General features: G+C 37.7%; 1 protein-coding gene across 2 annotated transcripts in view; it reads left to right on the forward strand.

The window, feature by feature from the left end:
- The first annotated feature begins 2,829 nt into the window (after window positions 1-2,829).
- The window catches only part of MTX2 (metaxin 2), a 68,153-nt gene continuing 49,839 nt past the window's right edge, over window positions 2,830-21,143 (forward strand). The window contains exons 1-3 of one of the 2 annotated variants that reach the window (XM_044242393.1): window positions 2,830-3,069; window positions 3,782-3,823; window positions 14,244-14,275. In XM_044242393.1, the coding sequence (XP_044098328.1) occupies window positions 3,792-3,823; window positions 14,244-14,275 (64 nt within the window). In that variant the 5' untranslated portion in view covers window positions 2,830-3,069; window positions 3,782-3,791. The remainder of the gene's footprint in view (window positions 3,070-3,781; window positions 3,824-14,243; window positions 14,276-21,143) is intronic. The other variant, XM_044242394.1, reaches the window with a different exon arrangement.

Here is a 21,143-nt window from a genome sequence, read left to right on the forward strand (position 1 = left end):
TATTTACATTTAAAATATGAACATTCTGTCAGAGAAAAATGAAATGCAGATAAAATGCCTTGATACTTTAATGTTAATAAAGTATATATTCATGATGACAGCTCTGTGTTTCCTACTTAATATAGTAATATAAAATCTAGACTAGAGACATGAAACTGTTTTCATGGTAGTACAGTTTTGCAAGAAAAGTGATTTTATTAGGCAAACAATATTCATATCATGCATTAATATTTTATTTTAAATAATTGTGTAATTATCCTTTTAGTAACATATGGATTCCCTAACACTTCTGTTTTATAACCTCATCCTTAAAACTTTCAGTGGCTTGTTTTCTTGTATTTTCCTTAATTGTGATCTTAAACAGATCTTCAGTTTTAAATCTGCCAGTTGCTCTAATACAGATGCATAAATACATTTACTCCAGTTGGTTATTTATTCAAAGACAGCTTGTTTGTGGATATGGTCAGGACATCTGCATTTTATTGGATCTAATTTTTAGTAATAAAGACCTCCCACATTATAGATTCTTTCCAGTCTAAATTAGCCTGTGTGGGAAGCAAAGGAACCATCAGTCAGGGAGAAAAAGTGAATCCATATGGTGCTGATGAGTCTTGTTTCCACAGCTACAATGATGAAAGGGTTGAGTATAGACAGTGCCCCCAGCAGATCCCAGTTTCTTTCTCAAAAGCTTTCTAGAACAGGGTTAGTGTCAATTACCAGCCCTGGACCTTTGGGCCAGTCCAGATCATCGATGTGCTAGGTATCAAGCCATAGACACCTAACTGAAATTTTGAGGGCACACTCTCCTTTGCCTCTCATCTTGCTCTATTTTTCTTGCATGTATGCCAAATCCCTGGATCTTGCCATTCTCCTCCCACTTTGGGGCTCACCTTTGCCCTTTGGACTTGTTGGATTTTGGATTCCCTGGTCTAATTCTAAGGCCTTTGGTTCAGGTTCCCATATAATCTCTGTGATATGGAGAAATCTTAAAGAAAATTCTGCAAGTGTCAAAAAGTAGTCAAAAATTTTATTCCAGCTTTTAAAAAGTGACAAACCAAACTTGGTAACAGAACTTCAATAGTTGACAGATCTTCACTTTTATAAGTTATACTAGTTCACTGTGCAGAGAAACAGACAGGAGTTGAAAGCTTTTCTTTTAATTGCCTCCCCATATCCTGGAACAGTTCATTTCTCTTGGTCAATATCATTCATGGGATAAGGAGGAGGAAACTGGGCATATTCTTTACTATCAGTGTTATCTCCCTTAGCACAAATAAGAAAAACCTATTATTTCAACCCATTGTCAACTCTGAATCTCAGCCAGTGAGAAGACACTGTTTCTTAATACATTGCTATATTTATGTTCAGGTACATTTTTGGGTAAATTTAAATTAGTTTAACAAATTTCCTAGTTGTAAAGGGTGATGCAAATATTGATGATTTATTCTTAAAAAATTATTATTTAGTGTAGTGGGTAGAATTGTATCCCCCCCAAAAAAAAGGTATGTTCAAGTTTCTAATCTCTGGTACCTGTGAATGTAAGCTTATTTGGAAATAGCCTTTGAAGATGAAATCAAGTTAAGATAAGGTCATACTGGATAACGGTAGACTTTAATCCAGTGACTGGTGTCCTTATAAGAAGAGGGAAATTTGGATACACACATACTCTGCCACATGATGATGAAGCCAGAGATTTGAGTTGATGGGTCTATAAGCAAAGGAAGGCCAAAGATTGCTGGCAACCTCCAGAAGCTACAAAGAGTCTGGAGAAAGGGGAAAGCTAGAGTCCTTAGGACTTCCAGCCTCTAAAACTGGGAGAGAATAAATTTTTTGTTTTTAAACCATTTAGTTTGTGGTAATCTGTTACGAATTTCTCAGCAGTGAAAGGGGGCCTTGGCTCACCACATGATCTCTGAAGTCAGTTTCACTTGTAGTATTTTATGCCTCTAAATCTGTAACATATCCTTATGTTTCCTCAATTGTATGCTTGTATAAACTGTATAAAAAGTCACTTATGGATTTAATGTCTCCTCCTTTTCCTGCCCCTCTCACCTCCCCGCCCCCGAAAGGGAGAAGTGTGTGAAACTTATTCTGCAAGATGAGCTTCTTTTTGGGTGTCCAGAATTGAAGGGCAAATTATTTCTCAGCTTAGGAGCTTCTCATGCCTCCTCTCTGCCAAACACCTTTGAAAAAAGGAATAAACCCTAATGTCCGTCCATGGACTAATCAACCTAGCAGTATAGAGAAACAGAGGAAATTCAACACAGATTTGAATCTGGGCCTCATCATACTCCCTGAGGAGGCAGTTTAAACTTTCTAAGCCTGTTTCCTTACCCATAAAATGGCCATAACAATATCGACTTCTTGGTTGTTGAGAAAACACTAAATAGAATGCTGCATACGCTTTTTAAAGGGCTTGGTATGGTGCCGCTTAAAAATAATACTTGCTGGGGCGCAGGGGTTGCTCAGGCGGTTCAGCAGCCCACTGAGGTCATGATCTCAGTACTTTGAGACCCAGCTCAGCGCCCTTCCCTGGCTCTGCAGAAGGGAGTCTGCCCCTCCCCCAGCTCGGGTTCTCGCTCTCAAATAAAGAATTCTTTAAAAAGAAAAAAAAATTAACTTGCTTAGAAAATTCTCGCTTACAGAAAGGATACTGAAAACCTCCAGAATCCCTCTTTCCACCCCCAGGTTGGAGCCTAGAGCGATCGGGAACCAGGGACCCCACCCTCCGGCCGCGGAGCCTCTGCGGCGAGATTAGGACTCGAGAACCCCCCGCGCCAGGGGAGGAGCGCGCCGGTGACGCGGGCGGAAGTGCTCTCTCTCCACGGTCAGCTGCGCCGGAAGTTCCTGGCCAGGCCTGGCGGTAACCTTGGGGTCCTCACCGCTTCCACCCGCACCTAGGTGGGCTGTGCGAGTCCGAGCCTCAGCCGGGATCACGCCTGGTAGCCGCAGGAGACGCACGGGTTTCAGAAGAGGACGTCGAGGGCCGGGGGGCGTAGGAACCGCGGGCGCAGAGCCGCCCAGCAGACATGTCTCTAGTGGCTGAAGCCTTCGTCTCGCAGATCGCAGGTAGCGAGCGTGGGCTCGGACTGCGGGTGGAGGCGGGGGCGGCGTGGGGCAGTCGCAGGGAACAGCGTGGAGCTTAGGGCTGCAGCTTTCCCTTTTGTGGCATTAGGTGCTGAACCCAGGCCTGGGGATAGAGGCGGGCACGGAGTACCAGCCTCATCTCACGGATGAGTAAACTGACGGGAAGACACTTAGCCAAGGTCACACTGTAGGGGCAGTAATACCGCCTTCCCTCTCGTGGGCATACTTGGTGCTGTTGGGTCCGGAGGAGCTAGGGTGCATGGAGGAGGCCCAGAGTTCGTATGGGGGGCGTGGCCACAAGGGCCGGGTATTACAAGGCTGAGAGTGGCGGTGGCCTCGGTCTTGGGATCGGACGTTTAAGGTGATTGCCATTAATGAGTTGCCCTTGTTACCTGACGCCATGTAAGGACCACCGAAGTTCTTGCTTCCTCTTCAAGCAATATAGTATTGCTACTTGCTAGATCTGTAGGAATCGCCGAAAAGTCTCTCAGTCTCGATATACTTTTTGGAAAAAACTTTGATTTGTTGGACTGAACGTGGCTGATGTAACTAGATTTCTCTTTCTGAGTTATTTACCATAGTGAGAGAAATTAAATATTGTTGAGGAAGTGAGGAGAGTAGACATAGGTATTGTAGGTGTAGGTTGATGGGTAATAACTAATCTTTAAATGAAGTTAATCTTAATTTCTTGCAGGATTTTCAACATGAGTAAAGAGACAGTTACCAGGATAAATAGGTACATTTGAAATAAAGTAGTATTTTGGAAATGGAAAGTACTGAATGTGTAATAAAATTTGCCAAAATGTTTTTCATAGCACTGCATTTGTGTGAACATATATTTCTTTCTTTCTTTTTTCTTTTTCGCTTAAATACATTGTTTCTGAAATAGAGAAGCTCAAACTAGATTATAAGCTTCATGAAAGTAGGGATCTACTTGTTTTGGCCCGCATTAAATCCGGAACACCTGTTAGTTGGTGCTCAATAAATATTTGTGACTGAATCAATGAATAATCTTGAGATTTCAAACTGATTATTTCTGTTTATGTTAAAAGTTAGATTGTTGACTTAGGGGTGCCTGGGTGACAGTGGGTTGAGCCTCTGCCTTTGGCTCAGGTCATGATCTCAGGGTTCTGGGATGGAGTCTCACCTTGGGCTCCCTGCTCAGCAGGGAGCTTGCTTCACCCCCTTCTTCCCCCCCCCCCCCCCCCCCCCCCGCCTCTTCGCCTACTTGTGATCTCTCTCTGTCAGATAAATAAGTAAAATCTTAAAAAAATGTTAGATCATTGATTTAATTTCCATTTCTGCTATGTTAGAAAAAATCAACTATTTCACCATTGTATGCTGATTTTGGTATACTGTTTACATATGTCCCAGTGTGTGATTTCTTTTAAAGCAAAAATGATAAATGTCTTTTAAAAAACTTTTGATAAGTTTGGAATTTTATTTCAGTTAGTGAAATTTAAGAATTCCTAGGAATTTTACTTGTGTGCCATCTTGGCTATTTGTAATTTATTACTCTAGAAGGAAGCATTTAAAGATGAATAATTAATAGGTGGTGTTGGGACATCTCCTAAGTTGTAACACCAGAAGAATAAATTCCAAATGAGTTGAAGATCTAGATGTAAAATAAGGACAAAACCAAATTGTAATAAAATAATTATGAGGAAATATAGGTGATAGTTTTAACTATCATTTTAACTAATCTTGTGTAGCAGAGGAGGCCTAAGCAAGACACAGAATCTAAAGTCCCTGGGAGAAAAAATTAGCAGATTTGATTGCAGAAAAATTTAAAAAGCTTTACATGATAAAACATAAGTTTCCACAAAAATTAATGAAAAAGACAACAGGATCAAGAGTAAAGGATAGGAACAAGCAATTCACAAATAGGGAAATGCAGATGGACAATGAACACATGAAAAGATGCTGTCACTATAAGTAGACAAAGTTTTCCATTTAGTCAAATGGGCAAAAGTGAATATGAAGTTTTCTAGAACTGACAAGGGTATGGGGGAAAACATCTATCCTCAAACTGCTGGTGAGTCTAAAGTATTACTGCTATTTGAGAACTTAATATAGTAATATTAATTAAAATGCTATCCTTTAACCAAGAAGCTTTTCAGGGAATTTATCTGATAGAAATACCATTAGAAGTACCTTTATTTGTTATGCTCCACAAATAAGTGAAACCATATGATAATTGACTCTGCTTGACTTACTTCACTGAGCATAATCTCTTCTAGTCTTGTCCATGTTGATACAAAAGTTGGGTATTCATCCTTTCTGATGGAGGCGTAATACTCTGTAGTATGTATGGACCACATCTTCCTTATCCAGTCATCCGTTGAAGGGCATCTTGGTTCTTCCCATAGTTTGGTGACTGTGGAGCATAAGAAATAATACAGAGGACATGGGGAGATGGAGAGGAGAAGGGAGTTGGGAGGAATTGGAGGGGGAGATGAACCATGAGAGACTGTGGACCCTGAAAAACAATCTGAGGGTTTTGGAGGGGTGGGGGGGTGGGAGGTTGGGTGAGCCTGGTGGTGGGTATTATGGAGGGCATGTATTGCATGGAGCAATGGGTGTGGTGCATAAACAATGAATTCTGGAACACTGAAAAGAAATTTAAAAAATAAATAAAAAATTTTTAAAAATCCCAAATGGGGGGAAAAATGTTAAAGGGGGTTCTTTATTTTTTTATTTATTTATTTTTTAAAGATTTTATTTATTTATTTGACAGAGATCACAAGTAGGCAGAGAGGCAGTGAGAGAGAGAGGAGGAAACAGGCTCCCTGCTGAGCAGAGAGCCCGACGTGGGGTTTGATCCCAGGACCCTGGGACCATGACCTGAGCCGAAGGCAGAGGCTTTAACCCACTGAGCCACCCAGGCGCCCAAAGGGGGTTCTTTAAATGAAATAGAAGGGTACTAATTAGTAACAATAAAACATTTGGAAGTATAACTTTACAGGTAAAAATAAACTTATAAGAAAGTTCAGAATAATCTAATGTAAAGGTAGTGAGTTAATCATTTGTAAGCTAGTATGAAGTCTAAAAGACAAAAATAGTAAAAAAATATAATTTGTTAAGGAATACAAAGATAAATGAGATGTATATTGTGACATCAAAAACAAAAGTTTGAGAAAAGGATAAAAGTGTATAGTTTTAGAATATGTTAAAACTGAAGTTTTAATGAATTAAAATAGTTTTTATAAAAACAAAACAAAACAAAAAAAGAACCATTATTTAAAGCAATATATAGCAGTATTCATTATATCATTAATTTTAGTATAAAAAAACCACAGATGTTCTAAATATATGTCAAATTATAGAATGCCCACATTATTATAAATAATAGAAATGTTAAATATTTTGGCTTGAAATTTATGATTACCTTAAGTAAAAACAAGTTATGGGATAATATATATACTGTATGAACCCACTGTTATTAAATAAACCCTATATAAACTTGTATATGTTTAAGCAAAGAAAAATAGAATATTCAACTCATTTTAACTAGTAATTTCAGAGTAATAAGGGTAGGGAGTTGGTGGAGGGTAGAGTAACTACATTTCTGAATTCAAATTGTTATAGTGAGAATATTTTACTTGGGTAGTTTAAATGATTATAATTAAAAAAATTTAAAAGATTGTATTTGGGCAAGCAGTGGTATAAGAGGTGACTAAAATAACAATTTATATGAATCATGTTTGACTTATAAGTGACTATGAGTGTGACTCAGATCAAGCAACTATGCAGAGTGTTTTATTTCTGACAGTAATTTGATTTTCTTGGAAGAGGTCAACCTCAAGAGATTAGAGATTCGTATTTATATAGTCCTATTATAAATACAACAAATAATTGTGAATTGGTTTTTGTAGTTGAGTGCTCTCATTTTTAGTGTATTGCTTATTATTTTTCCTTTGAGTGGTTGTGAGCCAACACACTCATATTTCTTTAGAAACATTTAAAGGCATCTTGCATCTCTCTGTGATATTCTTGAGAGCCCATCTTTTAGGAAGACCTCTCTGAACTCGCCAGCTTAAGGGAACTATTTTTGTCTTGTTCTACCAGTGTATTCACCTCCAAAATCCCGCAGTTCTTACTCCTTACTGGACCTTAGTGGCTTACTCTCTTTATCTCCACTGCTATTTCCTTAGTTCAGGACTTCATCATTTCTTGCTTGGATTACTGTAGTAGTGTCTGAATTGGTTTCCTTGTGTCTAGTCTGGCCTCTTTCTAATACAGTCTCCACATTGCAAGCCTCAGTGGGCTTTTGTTTATGTTATTATTAGTTTTCTAAAATGCAAATGTGACTCCTCTTGTTTCAACGTCTTCATTAGTTCAGAACTGTCACATGGCATATAAGATCTGTCATAAATTAGTCCATCTCTTCAGCCTCATCTCTTGTCATTGTTAAATTCTCACTCTCCTAAACTGTAGAGTTCATCTTTGGCACATAGTGTTCTCTTAAGGGACAAACAAGAGTTTGCACATTTTAACCTGTAAGTCTCACATTTTTTCCTGTCAAATAAGAACTGGTTCTTTTTCTCTTTTTTTTCTGGTAGTAATTATGATACATGGCCATTGTAGACAATGAAGTAATACAAAAGAATCTGAAGAATAAAACAGGAATCACCTAAAATCTAACACCCAGATTAAGACTTTAAAGTTTCACCATCATCATTAAAACTTTGGTGAGCAGAGCCAACTTGTTCTCTGACCCTAAATTAAAAAAAAAAAAATGTAAATAATACAAAATGTACGTACTTTTTTGTAACCTGACATTGAGATGTGTTTCCTTGTCTAATGGAGGTACACATCATCATTTGCAGTGGTTACATAGTATTTCATTGTAATGAAGAAAGCATAATTTATTTATCTAATCTTATTTTGTTGTGTATTTAGTGTGTTACATTAGTTCAGCCAGTGAAGCAGAAACTGGAGGATCTTGAACTCTTAACTCTAGCTTTGTATCTGTCTACACACACACACACACACACACACACACGGAATTGGCTTGTGCTGTTGTGGGGGTTGGCCAACCAAGGACCACGTCCATAGAGTAGGCAGCCAGGAAGGGGAGATAGAGGAGGAAGAGGAAGAGGCACATGTAGCAGGTGCTGCTTGCAGTGTATGAACTCATAGGCTCTCTGTTAAAAAAAAACTTCCAACAGATTAAATCTGGCACACCCAAGATAATCTCCCTTTAGATGAATGTAAAGTCAACTCATTAGGGACATCATTTATATCAGCAAAATCCCTTCACAGCAGCATCTAAATTAGTGTTTGGATAACTGGGAGAAGGTATAAATACATTTTGAGCTACAAAATGGCTGTTGCTTCTTTTGTCCTCCCAGAGCCTGCTAGAGAAATGTCCCTGTAGCTCACTATAACCAGAAACAGGAAAAAGGGAATTCTGGCAGCTGTAGTTCAGTCTAGCCAAGTTGATGGATCCTGAAGCCATCCCTGGTATATATTATTTTTCTCTGATGTGAGCAGTGCTTTCATATTTGTGGATCTACTGCATAGGTTCTTTGATAAATTTCTTAAAGTGGAAGAGGATTTTGAGTTGTTTTTGTTATTTAATAATATGGAAAGGAAGGGTAAATTGTGATTTTGAATTTTCTTTTTAATTTTTGAATTAATAGCTTGGATCTTTAGATGATGATATGCTTGATTTAGAACTTTGAAGAGGGATAAAAATAATCCTGGGTATTGGATCATTAAAAAATTTTTTTAATGATTTTATTTATTTATTTGATAGAGAGGGACAGAGAGAGAGAGGGAACACAAGTAGGGGGAGTGGGAGAGGGAGAAACAGGGTTCCTGCTGAGCAGGGAGCCCGATGCAGCCTCTATCCCAGAACCCTGGGATCACAACCCAAGCCGAAGGCAGATGCTTAACAACTGAGCCACCCAGATGCTCACCCACAACCCATTTTATTTATTTTAATAGTAACCCATTTTTAATATTTTAATAATAACCCATTATTTATTGTCCGGGAGAGAGAGCACAAGCAGGGGGAGTGGCAGAGGCAGAGAGAGAAGCAGACTCCCTGTTGAGCAAGGAGCCCAGCCAAGATGCTGAGATCATGACCTGAGCCAAATGCAGCAGCTTAACTGACTGAGCCACCCAGGCGCTCTCAAAATTTTTCACAACAGCCTGTGTATTTTAAATTTTCATTTGCTTGTGGTTTTTTTTTTTTAATGGCAAGTTTTTCCAGTACATTACATGAGATTTTTATTTATCTTTTTAATTTTTTACTGTCACTGGGGTATGTATCCTAGGGAAGGGTGGAATATCCCCATTTGGGTTGTGGGAGCACATGTGGAGCAGTCACTGTAGCCAAAAAGGATGGGGTACTGTGGTGGACAAGCCTGACCCCCTTGCTTATCCCTGTGCTATGAGTGGCTCCAGGCTCTAGGGCTCCACAGAGCCCCCAGACACACACAAAAGGAGAGAGAGGTGTTGAGCACCAAACAGCAGAAATCTCCCACAGTGTCAATCACTTTTTTTTGTTTGTTTGTTTTGCTTTTATTTTTAAGTATTCTCTGTACCCATCATGGGGCCCAAACATCCAATCCCTAAGATCAAGAGTCACCTGGTCCTCTGACTGAGCCAGCCAGGTGCCCATCAGTCATTTCTTTCACCTAGCTTTTACACTTCTGGTGGACTGTGGAGTAAGTCAGACCTGGCTACTTCATACATATGTGATCTTTATTTTATTTGTAAAATGAAGATAATTTTTTATATTTTAAAGATGATGAGAAAAGATACTAGTGCTTAGCCTTGTGTCTGACACACTGTAAGCATTCCATAAGTGTTCATTAATGTCATTTTTAGCTGTTTACCTTGTTAGTTTTTCTCTTTTACCACTCCCTGATGGGAGTAAGTGGTGGTCTCTTTATTAGACATTGCCAAAACGTTTTAGCCTTAAAAACTTAGCTTAACTAGATAATTACTGATAAGAGTAAGCACCCCTTTTCGAGACATTATTCTAGATGATTTAGATATATAATTGCTAATATTAACAATTTGATCCTCTTTGATAGATATTATTCTTATTTTATAGGTGAGGAAATTGAAGCTTAGGTAATAGAACATAAAGCTTAGGAACCGGGCCATAGCAGTGAGACAAAACTGAGTTCCAAGTTCAGCTCTGCCTCTTGTTTTGTGATTTTGGGCAGACTGTCTGGGCCACAGTTTCCTTATTTGTAAAAGGGGTAAGATGTTTTATAACATGTTTCATGCATCTAGTTTACTGGTACGTGGTAGTTTCTGTTACCACTTTCATTGCCTGAGAACCTTTGAGGATGTTATATTTGTAATGTTATTCTTTTGCTATTTTGGACAGCAAAAGTCCAAAAGTATCTTTATTTCTAGTAACTCTATACCATTTTTCTGAATGACCTTATTACTTCCCCGGTACCTTGCTATACTTGAAGCATATCAGTTAATTTCATCATACTGTAATTATTAATCTTTGAAATCAGTACAATATCTGTTCTTTATTTAGAAGCTCAGTAAACTATATAAAGCATAAAAAAAAAGACTTGCAATATTTCATTTATCTCATTGTGGGCATGTGGGTGCTTAATTATTTAAATTTATTAATAACATCATTCTAGGAGTAGCATTAATTTATATTATGATCTGGAAAAGTACTTTTATGGGTTCCATGGAACCCGTTTGTAAGCATCTTGAAAGTATTATCAAAACAGGCATGTTTGGGGCACCTGGGTGCCTCAGTGGGTTAAAGCCTCTGCCTTCGGCTCAGGTCATGATCTCAGGGTCCTGGGATCGAGCCCCAAGTAGGGCTCTCTGCTTGGCAGGGAGCCTGCTTCCCTTCCTCTCTCTCTGCCTGCCTCTCTACCTACTTGTGATCTCTGTCTGTCAAATGAATAAATAAAATCTTTTTTTAAAAAAAAAGGCATGTTTATAACATTTTGTTTTTAATCTCATCAATAAAGTGTTTTTTATTTCATCCCTCTTCCGTGTTAAGTACTAAGAAATGTAGACTTTTTTTATTTATTAGAGAGAGATTTACTTATTTAAGAAAGAGAGAGAGCATGGGGTGGGCAAGGGTGGGGCAGAAAGAAAAGAAGAGGGAGAGAGAATCTTAATCATCCTTGCATTTAGCACAGAGCCCAGGTGAGGGCTCAGTCCCACAGTCCTGAGATCCTGACCTGAGCCAAAATCAAGAGTCAGACATTTAACTGATGGAGCCAGCCGGGCACCTGGAAATGTGGACTTTAAAGGCAGTTCGGAAGGGTACCAGAAGCTCAAAGAAGTGGAAAACATAGTTTAAAAGTCCTTTGTAAAATAGGAGTGATGCTATTGCTCACAAGGTTTATTGAGAACGCAGAGAGTGATAGAATTATTATATGTGATAGAGCTCTTATATCCGCATGCCTGACTATCTAATGATGATGATTGTAGCAGATAATTGAAAAAATACAATTCAGGGGGCTCCTGGGTGGCTCAGTGGGTTAAACCTCTACCTTCGGCTCAGGTCATGATCTCAGGTTGCTGGGATCGAGTCCCGCATCTGGCTCTCTTCTCAGCGGGGAGCCTGCTTCCCTCTTTCTCTCTTGCCTGCCTCTCTGCCAACTTGCGAGCTGTCTCTGTCAAATAAATAAATAAAATATTTAAAAATAAAAGAAAAAAGAAAAAATACACCGCATTCAATTCTTGTTCTTGAAAATAAAGACATACTGTTAGTTTTACTTAGTATTCTGAGGATTCTCCAGGATTGAGGAAGGCACTGAGGAATTATTGAGAAGTTACTGAACTAGCCATCACATTCAGAGAATCTTCTTTTATTTATATTTTCATGTGGATGGTCTCATACTGTTGTGCTTATCACTTGGCACATGTAAAGGGGATATCAAAGGGGCAGATGGAAAAGCAAAGCCAAAGATAAAATAGGTTCTACTTCAGAGTAAAGGCAAAGTACAACTTATTGAGAGCAATGTGGCTTATTTTATTTTATCATATTTAAATTCGTGAATAGGTTGGAAACTGAATTCTCAGAGGCAGTGTTTTGTTGCCTTTTAAAAAACTTTGATATGATGCCTTTTAAAAAACTTTCAAATCAGAAAGATTTGAAAGTTTCTGGTCTTGAAGTAGTCCATAGTTAATCATAATGTGAGTTTTAATTTTCTTGTGTGCTTTATTAACACTCCATACTCTGAAATGATATGATTTTTAGCTTTTAATGTAAAAGATTTGGTGATAGGTATCCCATAAAGTTTTGCTAGTCTTATTTCTATGAAGACTTTTGAGTTATTAACGTTAGCTCAAGCCTTCCATATTTGAGTGATTATTGAAAGAAAATATCATCAAACTTATTTAACATTTTTCAAACGTTTTTGAAATTTCTTGATAAGCAGTTATCAGATGGACTGAAGATACCAAATGGAGATGAGCTATTAAATTCAGGCTTCTCATTTTTTGTTCAAAGACAGAAATTATAATATTCAGCAAATGCAGTTACAGTCATTTATGTGTAGAAGTATTTGCCTTGCCAGTAAGAGAAATGCACGTTTTAATTTTTTATTGCTTTGTAAATGATCCCTCTATTCTTGAACACTCTTCTTATTTTTGTACGCTCTATAAATGAATCATGGTTTTGAACTTTTCTACATCAGTAATAAAAATGAAATTTGATTGGTTAGTGATAAAGAGGTTTCTTTTCATAAAAACAATCATTTTGTCATGGCAATTCCCATTAACTGTAACTGCGTTAGCAAAATAGAAACCGTAAAAAGCATTTCATTGTACTTATACACTTAGCTGTGTTTTTGTGCTGATTATATATTTTTGTCTTTAAGACTTTTAAAAGCCAAAGAAGTTTCTTCATGACTTAATCTGCATTTGGATTTTCAAAAAAGTTTGTTGGGTGTATGTATTCCAGGGGATAAGTATCCTTAGATATTGTCTTGGACTTGGCCCCATGTCATATTCTATTACCTGGACAAACTAGAATACTGACTAGAACTTCATACAAATAAATTGTATCATTTGTTAGACAGGAAGAGGGCCTTAATTATTCCAGCATTTATTTCTGTAAGCTAATATTGGCAGCTGATGCTTTAATGATTTGGCCTTTTGTTGACCTCCTTTTCTTTTGATCATTAGTCTTTACATTATAGGGGAATGTTTTGGCATCATGAATGATAAGCTTCCGATTTTTTTATTTGATAAATTTGAAAAAGATACGTGTTAACGAGAATGTAAAAATAAAAGCTACTTACTTTTTTTCATTAGACATTGTTATAATTGTAATTTTTTAAAAAGATTTTATTTATTTATTTGACAGACAGAGATCACAAGTAGGCAGAGTGCCAGGCAGAGAGAGAAAGGGGGAAGCAGGCTACCTGCTGAGCAGAGAGCCCAAAATGGGCCTTGGACCCGGGACCCTGAGACCATGACCTGAACTGAAGGCAGAGGCTTAACCCTCTGAGCCACCGAGGCACCCCATAATTGTAATTTTTACTGTCCGTCAGTTTAACACCCTAGTTTGGCTAGTAGATCAGAACTGGTTATATAATGTTAACTATTTATGTGGTAATTTATATTTATTTCTTAGTTGAAACTGTAAATTCTTTTTTTTTTTTTTTTGAGATTGTGAATTATTCTTTTTTCTTGCTTGAGAGAGAGAGAGAGAAAGCAAGCACAAGCAGGTGGGGGGAAGGATAGAGGGAAAGGGAGAAGTAGACTCCCCACTGAGCAGGGAGCCCGCTGAATGCCAGGACCCCAAGATCATGACCTGAGCTGAAAGCAGATGCTTAACTGACTGAGCTACTTGTGAATTAGTCTTGATGTATTTTCTTCTCAGACAGATTTCTTCTTGTCATATATACTTGTACTGATTTTTCATACTGTCATTTTGTGGCTATTTGGAGAAGGTAAAGTAATTTTGATATTAAATATTTCAAAAGGGAGACAATGTTCTAGAAATGATAGAGTGCAATTTAAGGGCACGTGTAAATTATTTCATTATTTACTGTCTTGGATTATCTTTGTATCATAGGTAAGTGGCTTTAATGGTCTGCTTTTTATAAAAAGATTATAGTAAACTTTGAGTTTAGCCAGTATAATTATATCATTTTTTTTTCCCTTGCATTCTTTTCCCCCTCATTTCCTGAATAATGTAGCAACTACCAACAGAACGGAGTTTCTGATGGAGGTAAGCCATTATAGTCACTGGGTTCCAAATTCTGGGGACTGGAGGTCAGGGAGCCGTGATGTGGTCAGGAAGTTGGAGAGTGAGATTTCAGGAAGGTATATTTCCTTCTAGAGGGAGAGTGGAAATGTCAAAATCTATGCCTGAAGCAGTAAATGGAATTTATAAATATAACATGGTCAGGAGTCAGTTTGGTAGCTGATTTAGATGGAATTCTGAGGCTTTAGTCAAATGGTGTAATATTTAATTCTATCTTTAATGATAGATCTGTGACTAACAGTAACTGTCCAAACTCTAACTGTTCAGTTACTGTTGTAGTATACAGATCACACCATGACTTAGGGATGTATAACAGCCATTTTATTATGTTCACGGATCCTGTGGGTTAGTTCAGACAGATCACTGGAGAGATGGCTGGCTTCTACTTCACAATGTCTGGATCCTCACCTGGAAAGACTCTAAGGCTAGGGATCCAACAATTGAGGGCTGGAAACATCTGGAAGCATCTTCACTCGCACGTCTAAGAATTGCTGACAAAGAACTCAGCTGTGATTGTCTTCTGGAATATTTATATATGGCCTTTCCATGTGGCCTGGGCTTCTTGGAGCCTAGGAGCCTCAGCGTAGTCAGACATTTTACTTAGTGCTCCAAAGGCATGTGTTCAAGCTACCAAAGGAGAAGATACATCAGCTTTTCTGACCTTGCCTTGGAAGTCTTGAAGCATCACTTCTGCCATATTCTCTTGGTCACAACAGAGTTACAAGTCTGCCCAGATTCAAGGGGAGGGGATTTAACTTCACCTCTTAATGGGTGGATGGGGTAGGTGTTGGTGAGATTCTAGAAGAACTTGTAGGACAGGTTATATTGTTGTGGCCATTTTTAAGAATGTAATATGCCACAGTGGACAAGGTGGTAATATACTGGTGCAGAGGGGTCACCTGTTTTAATTAATTAATTAACTAATTAAATTAATTCTGGGAATGGAGTAGTCCCGTTTACATAGGTTCTAAATAAGATGGGGTGGATGAGACGTGGGTGTAGGTAGAATGGTGTGTAAAGGTGGTAGGGTGTTACTGCACATTACAATATATTATCTGTGGAGCTCTCTAAAATAAGCCATGCCTGTATTGTAAGGCATTTCTCAAACCTCATGCACACACTTGCACACCTTTTTTTCTCACCAAAAGCCTGTTACATGTGAAGGTTGAGGGCAGCTCTAGGACATGTGTGTATATATATATATATATATATACCCATGCTTGTCTATATATATTATATACATACATATATTTTTAGATTTTTTAAAAAAATTTATTAGAGGAATCACAAGTAGGCAGAGAGGAGGCAGGCAGATAGAGAGGGGGAAACAGGCTCCCTGCTGAACAGAGAGCCTGATGCGGGGCTTGATCCCAGGACCCTGAGATCATGACCTGAGCTGAAGGCAGAGGCTTAACCCACTAAGCCACCCAGGTGCCATAGGACAAGTATATTTTTAAAACACTCCATAGATGATTGGGCTGTGCACCTCTTGTTAGGAACCATTAAACAATTTGGAGAGAAAGTGAGTTTATGAGTTTCCAGTGTTGAATTTAGTACATATTATTGAGATGTTGTCATTCCTTAATTTGCTTTGGTGGTTTTATTTCCAGAGTTACAGCAATTTTTTGTGGTCAGATATCTTTCAGGCTTTAGATAGCAAAAGACCTACTTGATTTCCTACAGAATATATTTATTTGTTGATTACCTAATATGTGCTAGTTCCTCTGCTAGGTGCTGTAGAAGAGTAAAACAATTCTTGCCTTTGATAAACTTACATTTTTTTGTAGGGCACATCCATTGAAATGGATAATTTCAATATAAAATGGTGTATTTAATAGAAATGGTAATTTAGGAAGTCTTTACTGAGCATGTTTTGTCCCTTCTCAAACTGAATTGGGATGTTAGATTTTTAGCAAACACCTCAGCTCTTCTCCCTGCCCCTCACCTTCTCTCTGGCCCACTTCTGATTATACTTTGGACCAGTTCAGATTTTATTTCTTCTTGTGCATTCTTTCTTGTCTTCCTCAGGCAGGATATGTACTTTTGGTTTGACACTAATGTTAATAGTAATTATTGATATATTCTGTAAGCTAGAGACTGTATAAGGCACTTACATGATTTATCAAATTTTATTCTTCCAACAGCCTTACAAGGTAGGTAATATTTCTCCTTTTCACAGGTGAAGTAGTTGAGGCAAGAGTAGGTTAAGCAACTTGGTTAAGATCACTCCAATAATAAGCTGTAGAGTTGGGAGGGGAACTCAGATATGTCTGACTTTAAGACCTATGTTTTTCCCTACACTAACTATATTCGTTACTGCATTAAAACAATTTTTAAAAAAAGATTTTATTTATTTATTTTAGCAGTGGAGAGAGAGAGAAAGCATGTATCTGTGCACATGGGGAAGGGGAGTGGAGGGGCGAAGGGGGAGAGAGAGGGAGACAAGCTGACTCTGAGCTGAGCGACTCTGAGCATTGGGCCTGTCACGGGACTTATCTCACAACCCTGAGATCATGACCTGAGCTTAAACCAAAGGTTGAATGCTTAACGGACTGAGCCAATCAGGTGCCCTCACTTATCTATTCTAAGTGGTTATATGTATCTCAGTCACTTGTTGTTCTCTCCTCAAGCCCTTCTCCATGCTCTGTTCCCTCTTACCCACTCAACAAAGTTAGATCCTAGACAGCAGTGATAGTTTTATGTTCATATTTGTCTTTTCATCATATTTTGGTAGTTTGGTTGTTTATAAAAACCTATGTTTGTTTAGTTAAATACATTTAATATGTATTTTCCCTCTCTGGGGATTTTCTATCTTTGCACTCTTATTCCGGAAGAGATTCTGTGATGGTTGGGCTATGTTATCTTTTTTTCTTGGGTTTTGTTTGTTTGTTTGTTTGCTTGTTTTTGTTTTGGGGGAAATCTTGCAGTTTTGCCAAGATTTTAGAAGGTATAATGACACATTAAATCCTCCGTAAGATCATTTGTTTCATAGCTAGCTGAAAGGAGTGAGGGAGGAGGAATGGAAAGGGGTTGGAAAGGAATGGTTACCTAGCTTGATGTGAGAGACTGAGTATATGGAGGGTACTGAGAGTAGTAAGCACATAGTAGATATTTAAAAACATAGGTGCTATTACTACAGTGATTGTGTTTGATTGAAAGTAGTGGGAGAATTGTTCTTTAGTTTGAGGGACATCTTATTTTCCATTTTCTAGGATTAGATTTGGGGAACTATTATACCTTGAATATTAACATTGTTAACATTGTTGAGGTCTGATACCTGTGTGGGGTAGTTTGTCTTCTCTGATTTTTTTTGGGGGGGGGCAGAAATTGCACTTTTTATCATAACCAGCTGTTTTTGTATAGTTCTGCTCTTGGTCTCATACTCATCTCCATTTCTGAGAAAAGTTCAGACATGGTGTCAGTGTTTCTTCTTTATGAATTTCAGATTACCATTTTTTAGAAGGGAATTCAAATTTTGAGTCCTGGCTACCAAGTTCATATCTATTCATAATCACACGTAGTTGGCCTGTTTTCTATGGGAAATTAATGAAAAATGGCTGATTATTTTTATAATGTGACAAAGTCTAAACCTGACCATTTGAGAAGATGATGTGTACTTACTAAGAAAGGATGTAAGGTTTTAAATTAAACTTGTATTCACTTTAGCCTCAGTTATTGGGTTGTTGTTGCTGTGAATTAGTTTTCTTGACCCTAGTTAACCTCCAGAAGTTTGTTAGTTTTATGAAATTGATTCTTGAATACCATTTTGAAATTGATTTCCAGTTTCACATAGATAGGTTTAGGATGGCTCATGTCAAGCCTCATAATGACTAACTTAATTTTACTTTCCTTATTGATTACCTCTAATGGGAAAACTATCATTTAACCACTTTGATTCCAAAAAAAGTGAGGCCTTCATTCATTAATCTTAAAGGCTTACTCTGGAACACCATAAAATTGCAGCATGCCCCTAAGACATGCTTTAAAACATGGCTTTAAGCCATATGTGCAAATATTTAAGTAGAATAAGATGGACAAAAATCTTCTTGAATACATTAAACCACACAGGCCCTTACTACCACATTCTCTGAGGCAAATGAATGAAAGCGGTGAAAAGAACTTAAATCTTCTATCAGGTGTATTCTTTGTCCCAACAACAGTCTTTTTTTGTGGTACTTACAGACCATCTGCTTCAGATTTATGGGAGTGCTTGTGGTGTGTTTGGATTTTTGGTCCTAATCTCTACAGTATCAGAATCTCAAAGTTTAGAATTTGGTGGAAATACATAACTTTATGAAGTTCCATAGATGATTCGTATTAAGGGTTGAGAACTACTGTTGTAGGATGATTATAATTACTTTAATTCTAATAATTAATTATTATTGATTTGTTTATTTGTGTAAGAGGTTTATTTTTTTAATTTTTAAAAAAATATTATTTGTTTATTTGACAGAGAGAGATCACAAGTTGGGGTGCAGGCAGAGAGAGAGAGGAGGGAAGCAGGCTCCCCGCTGAGCAGAGAGCCCCATGCTGGGCTCCATCCCAGGACCCTGGGATCATGACCGGAGCCGAAGGCAGAGGCTCAACCCACTGAGCCACCCAGGCACCCCTCTGTAAGAGGTTAGCTGGTGACAGCTGTGTGTTCACTGACTGGAGCCAGCCTACCTTGGGTTAGACTCTGGCTCTTGTTACTTACTAATACTTACTAATGCTGTGACTTCTGCAAATTCCTTATGCTTGTGCCTCCGTTTTCTTACTGTAAAATAGGCATAATAATAATAGTGTCTACCTCATAAAGTTGTGAAATAGTTAACATGTAAAGCACTTAAGTGCACAATAAACACAGTAAGAGAGCTTAAATTTTCTATTTACCCCAACTTCATTGAGGTATAGTTAACATATGCTTTTAAAGTATATAATTCAGCGATTTTTTAGGATATTTACAGAGTTGTGATTATTACCACAAATTGTAGAACATTTCCATCACTCCAAAAAGAAGTCCCTTGCCCTTTTACAGTCACTTCTATTCCCAGCCTGAAACAACTGTTACTCTACTTTCTATCTTTGTAGATTTGCGTATTCTGAACATGCCATATAAATGGAATAATACAGTTTGCTTTCCTTAGTGACTGGCTTCTTTCACTGAGCCTTATGCTTTTGAAGTTCATCCCTGTTACAGCATGTATCAGTAGTTGGTTCTTCTTATTCTGTTGTATGGATATACCACATTTTGTTCATTTATTCATCAATAGTTGGTCATTTGGGTTGTTTCCACTTCTTGACTATTGTTAAAAATGCTGGTATGAACATTCATGTACAAGTCTTCCCATGGATATATGTTTTTTTATCATACTGTACTCCTGGGTGAATACCTAGTAGAATTGCTGAGTCATATGGTAATTCTGTGTTTAACATTTTGAGAAACTGCCAGACTTTTTATATTTCTCCCAGCAGTCTTTGAGTTCCAAATTCTTTACATCTTTTAAACACTTTTTATTTTCTGTCTTGATGATAGCCATTCTGTGGGTATGAAGTAGTATCTCATTATTGTAATTTTGACTTACATTTGACTAATGATGTTAGACTTACATTGACTAATGACTAATGATATTGAGTATGTTTTCATGTGCTTGTTGGTTATTCATAGATCTCCTTTGGAGAAAAGTCTTTTCAAATCCTATGCTTATTAAAAATTGTGTTATTTGTCTTTAATTATTGAGTTGTAATAGTTTTTTCCGTATTCTCGGTAGAAGATTTATGAGTCTTGGGGAATCTCAGCTGTTATCACTGATATCACCATTATCATTGTCTACCTAGATAGAAGTTTAGGTAGTGTTTGACCAGAAGGAGACAGATTCTCATTGTTTTCTAGTTTCATTCAGGGCCTAACGTTGTGAGGGGGAACGTTCTGCCCTCTGCTAGTTTTCTTGAATTTTCAGTTTGTTTGCTTTCTATCTTCCGTTTTCTGAGTGGCAGGTTATTAGATCTCATTTGCCTTGCATAGTAATTCTACTCTATCATGGATTCATGTACCTTCACTTGGGGTCATTTTAATTGCCCCTATAAAAGGGATCCCAGAGTGTTCCTTAGCCCCTTATACCAATGTGAGAAATGAAGTCAGAAGTCAAAGACTCACAAGAGGGCCTTCTCCAGAGCCTGACCATGCTGGTATCCTGATCTCAGACTTCCAGCCTGCAGAACTGTGAAAAAGAAATTTCTGTTGTTTGTAAGCCACCCAGTCTGTGGTATTTTATTATTGCAGCCCAAATGAACTAAGACAGTAGTCTTACCACCACTTACAGAAAGCTTACCTGCCAGTGTTTTTAAGTATGGAAGTGTCATTGTGACATTACACTTCAGTTCTTCAACGTGAGCCATTTTCTGACATGAACATTGATATCAGACTATTGAGGTGGTGGGAGAATGGTTTTAAACTCTGTTTGTGGGAAGAGTCACTTCCTGCTTACACATTCTGTGTAATATCTTTAAACATCCCCTATGAAACAGTAGTTCAGGGGACATTGCTATTTAATACTTTCTTGGTCTGTATTTTCTTGGATACAGTGTTATCTTTGAATTGTACTATAGTCTGCAGGTTGAATTGCTTTAAATGTAACACATAGTTCTTAAAATTCTAGTTTTGATAAAGTCCAATGCCATCATATTGAAAGTCTAGACATCTTAGAAATCCATTTTAAATGAAAGCTTTATATCATAACTGCCTAAAACTTGATAGGTGTCTGTGTTGATATCATGGAGATCATCAGCACAGTAATTATGTCAAACTAGTACACTTATTTCCTTCTTTTCTCTTTGTGTCTTGCAGTAACTT

This window comes from Neovison vison, chromosome 3 (assembly GCF_020171115.1).
Source record: "Neovison vison isolate M4711 chromosome 3, ASM_NN_V1, whole genome shotgun sequence".
In the NCBI taxonomy this organism is placed as follows: domain Eukaryota; kingdom Metazoa; phylum Chordata; class Mammalia; order Carnivora; family Mustelidae; genus Neogale; species Neogale vison.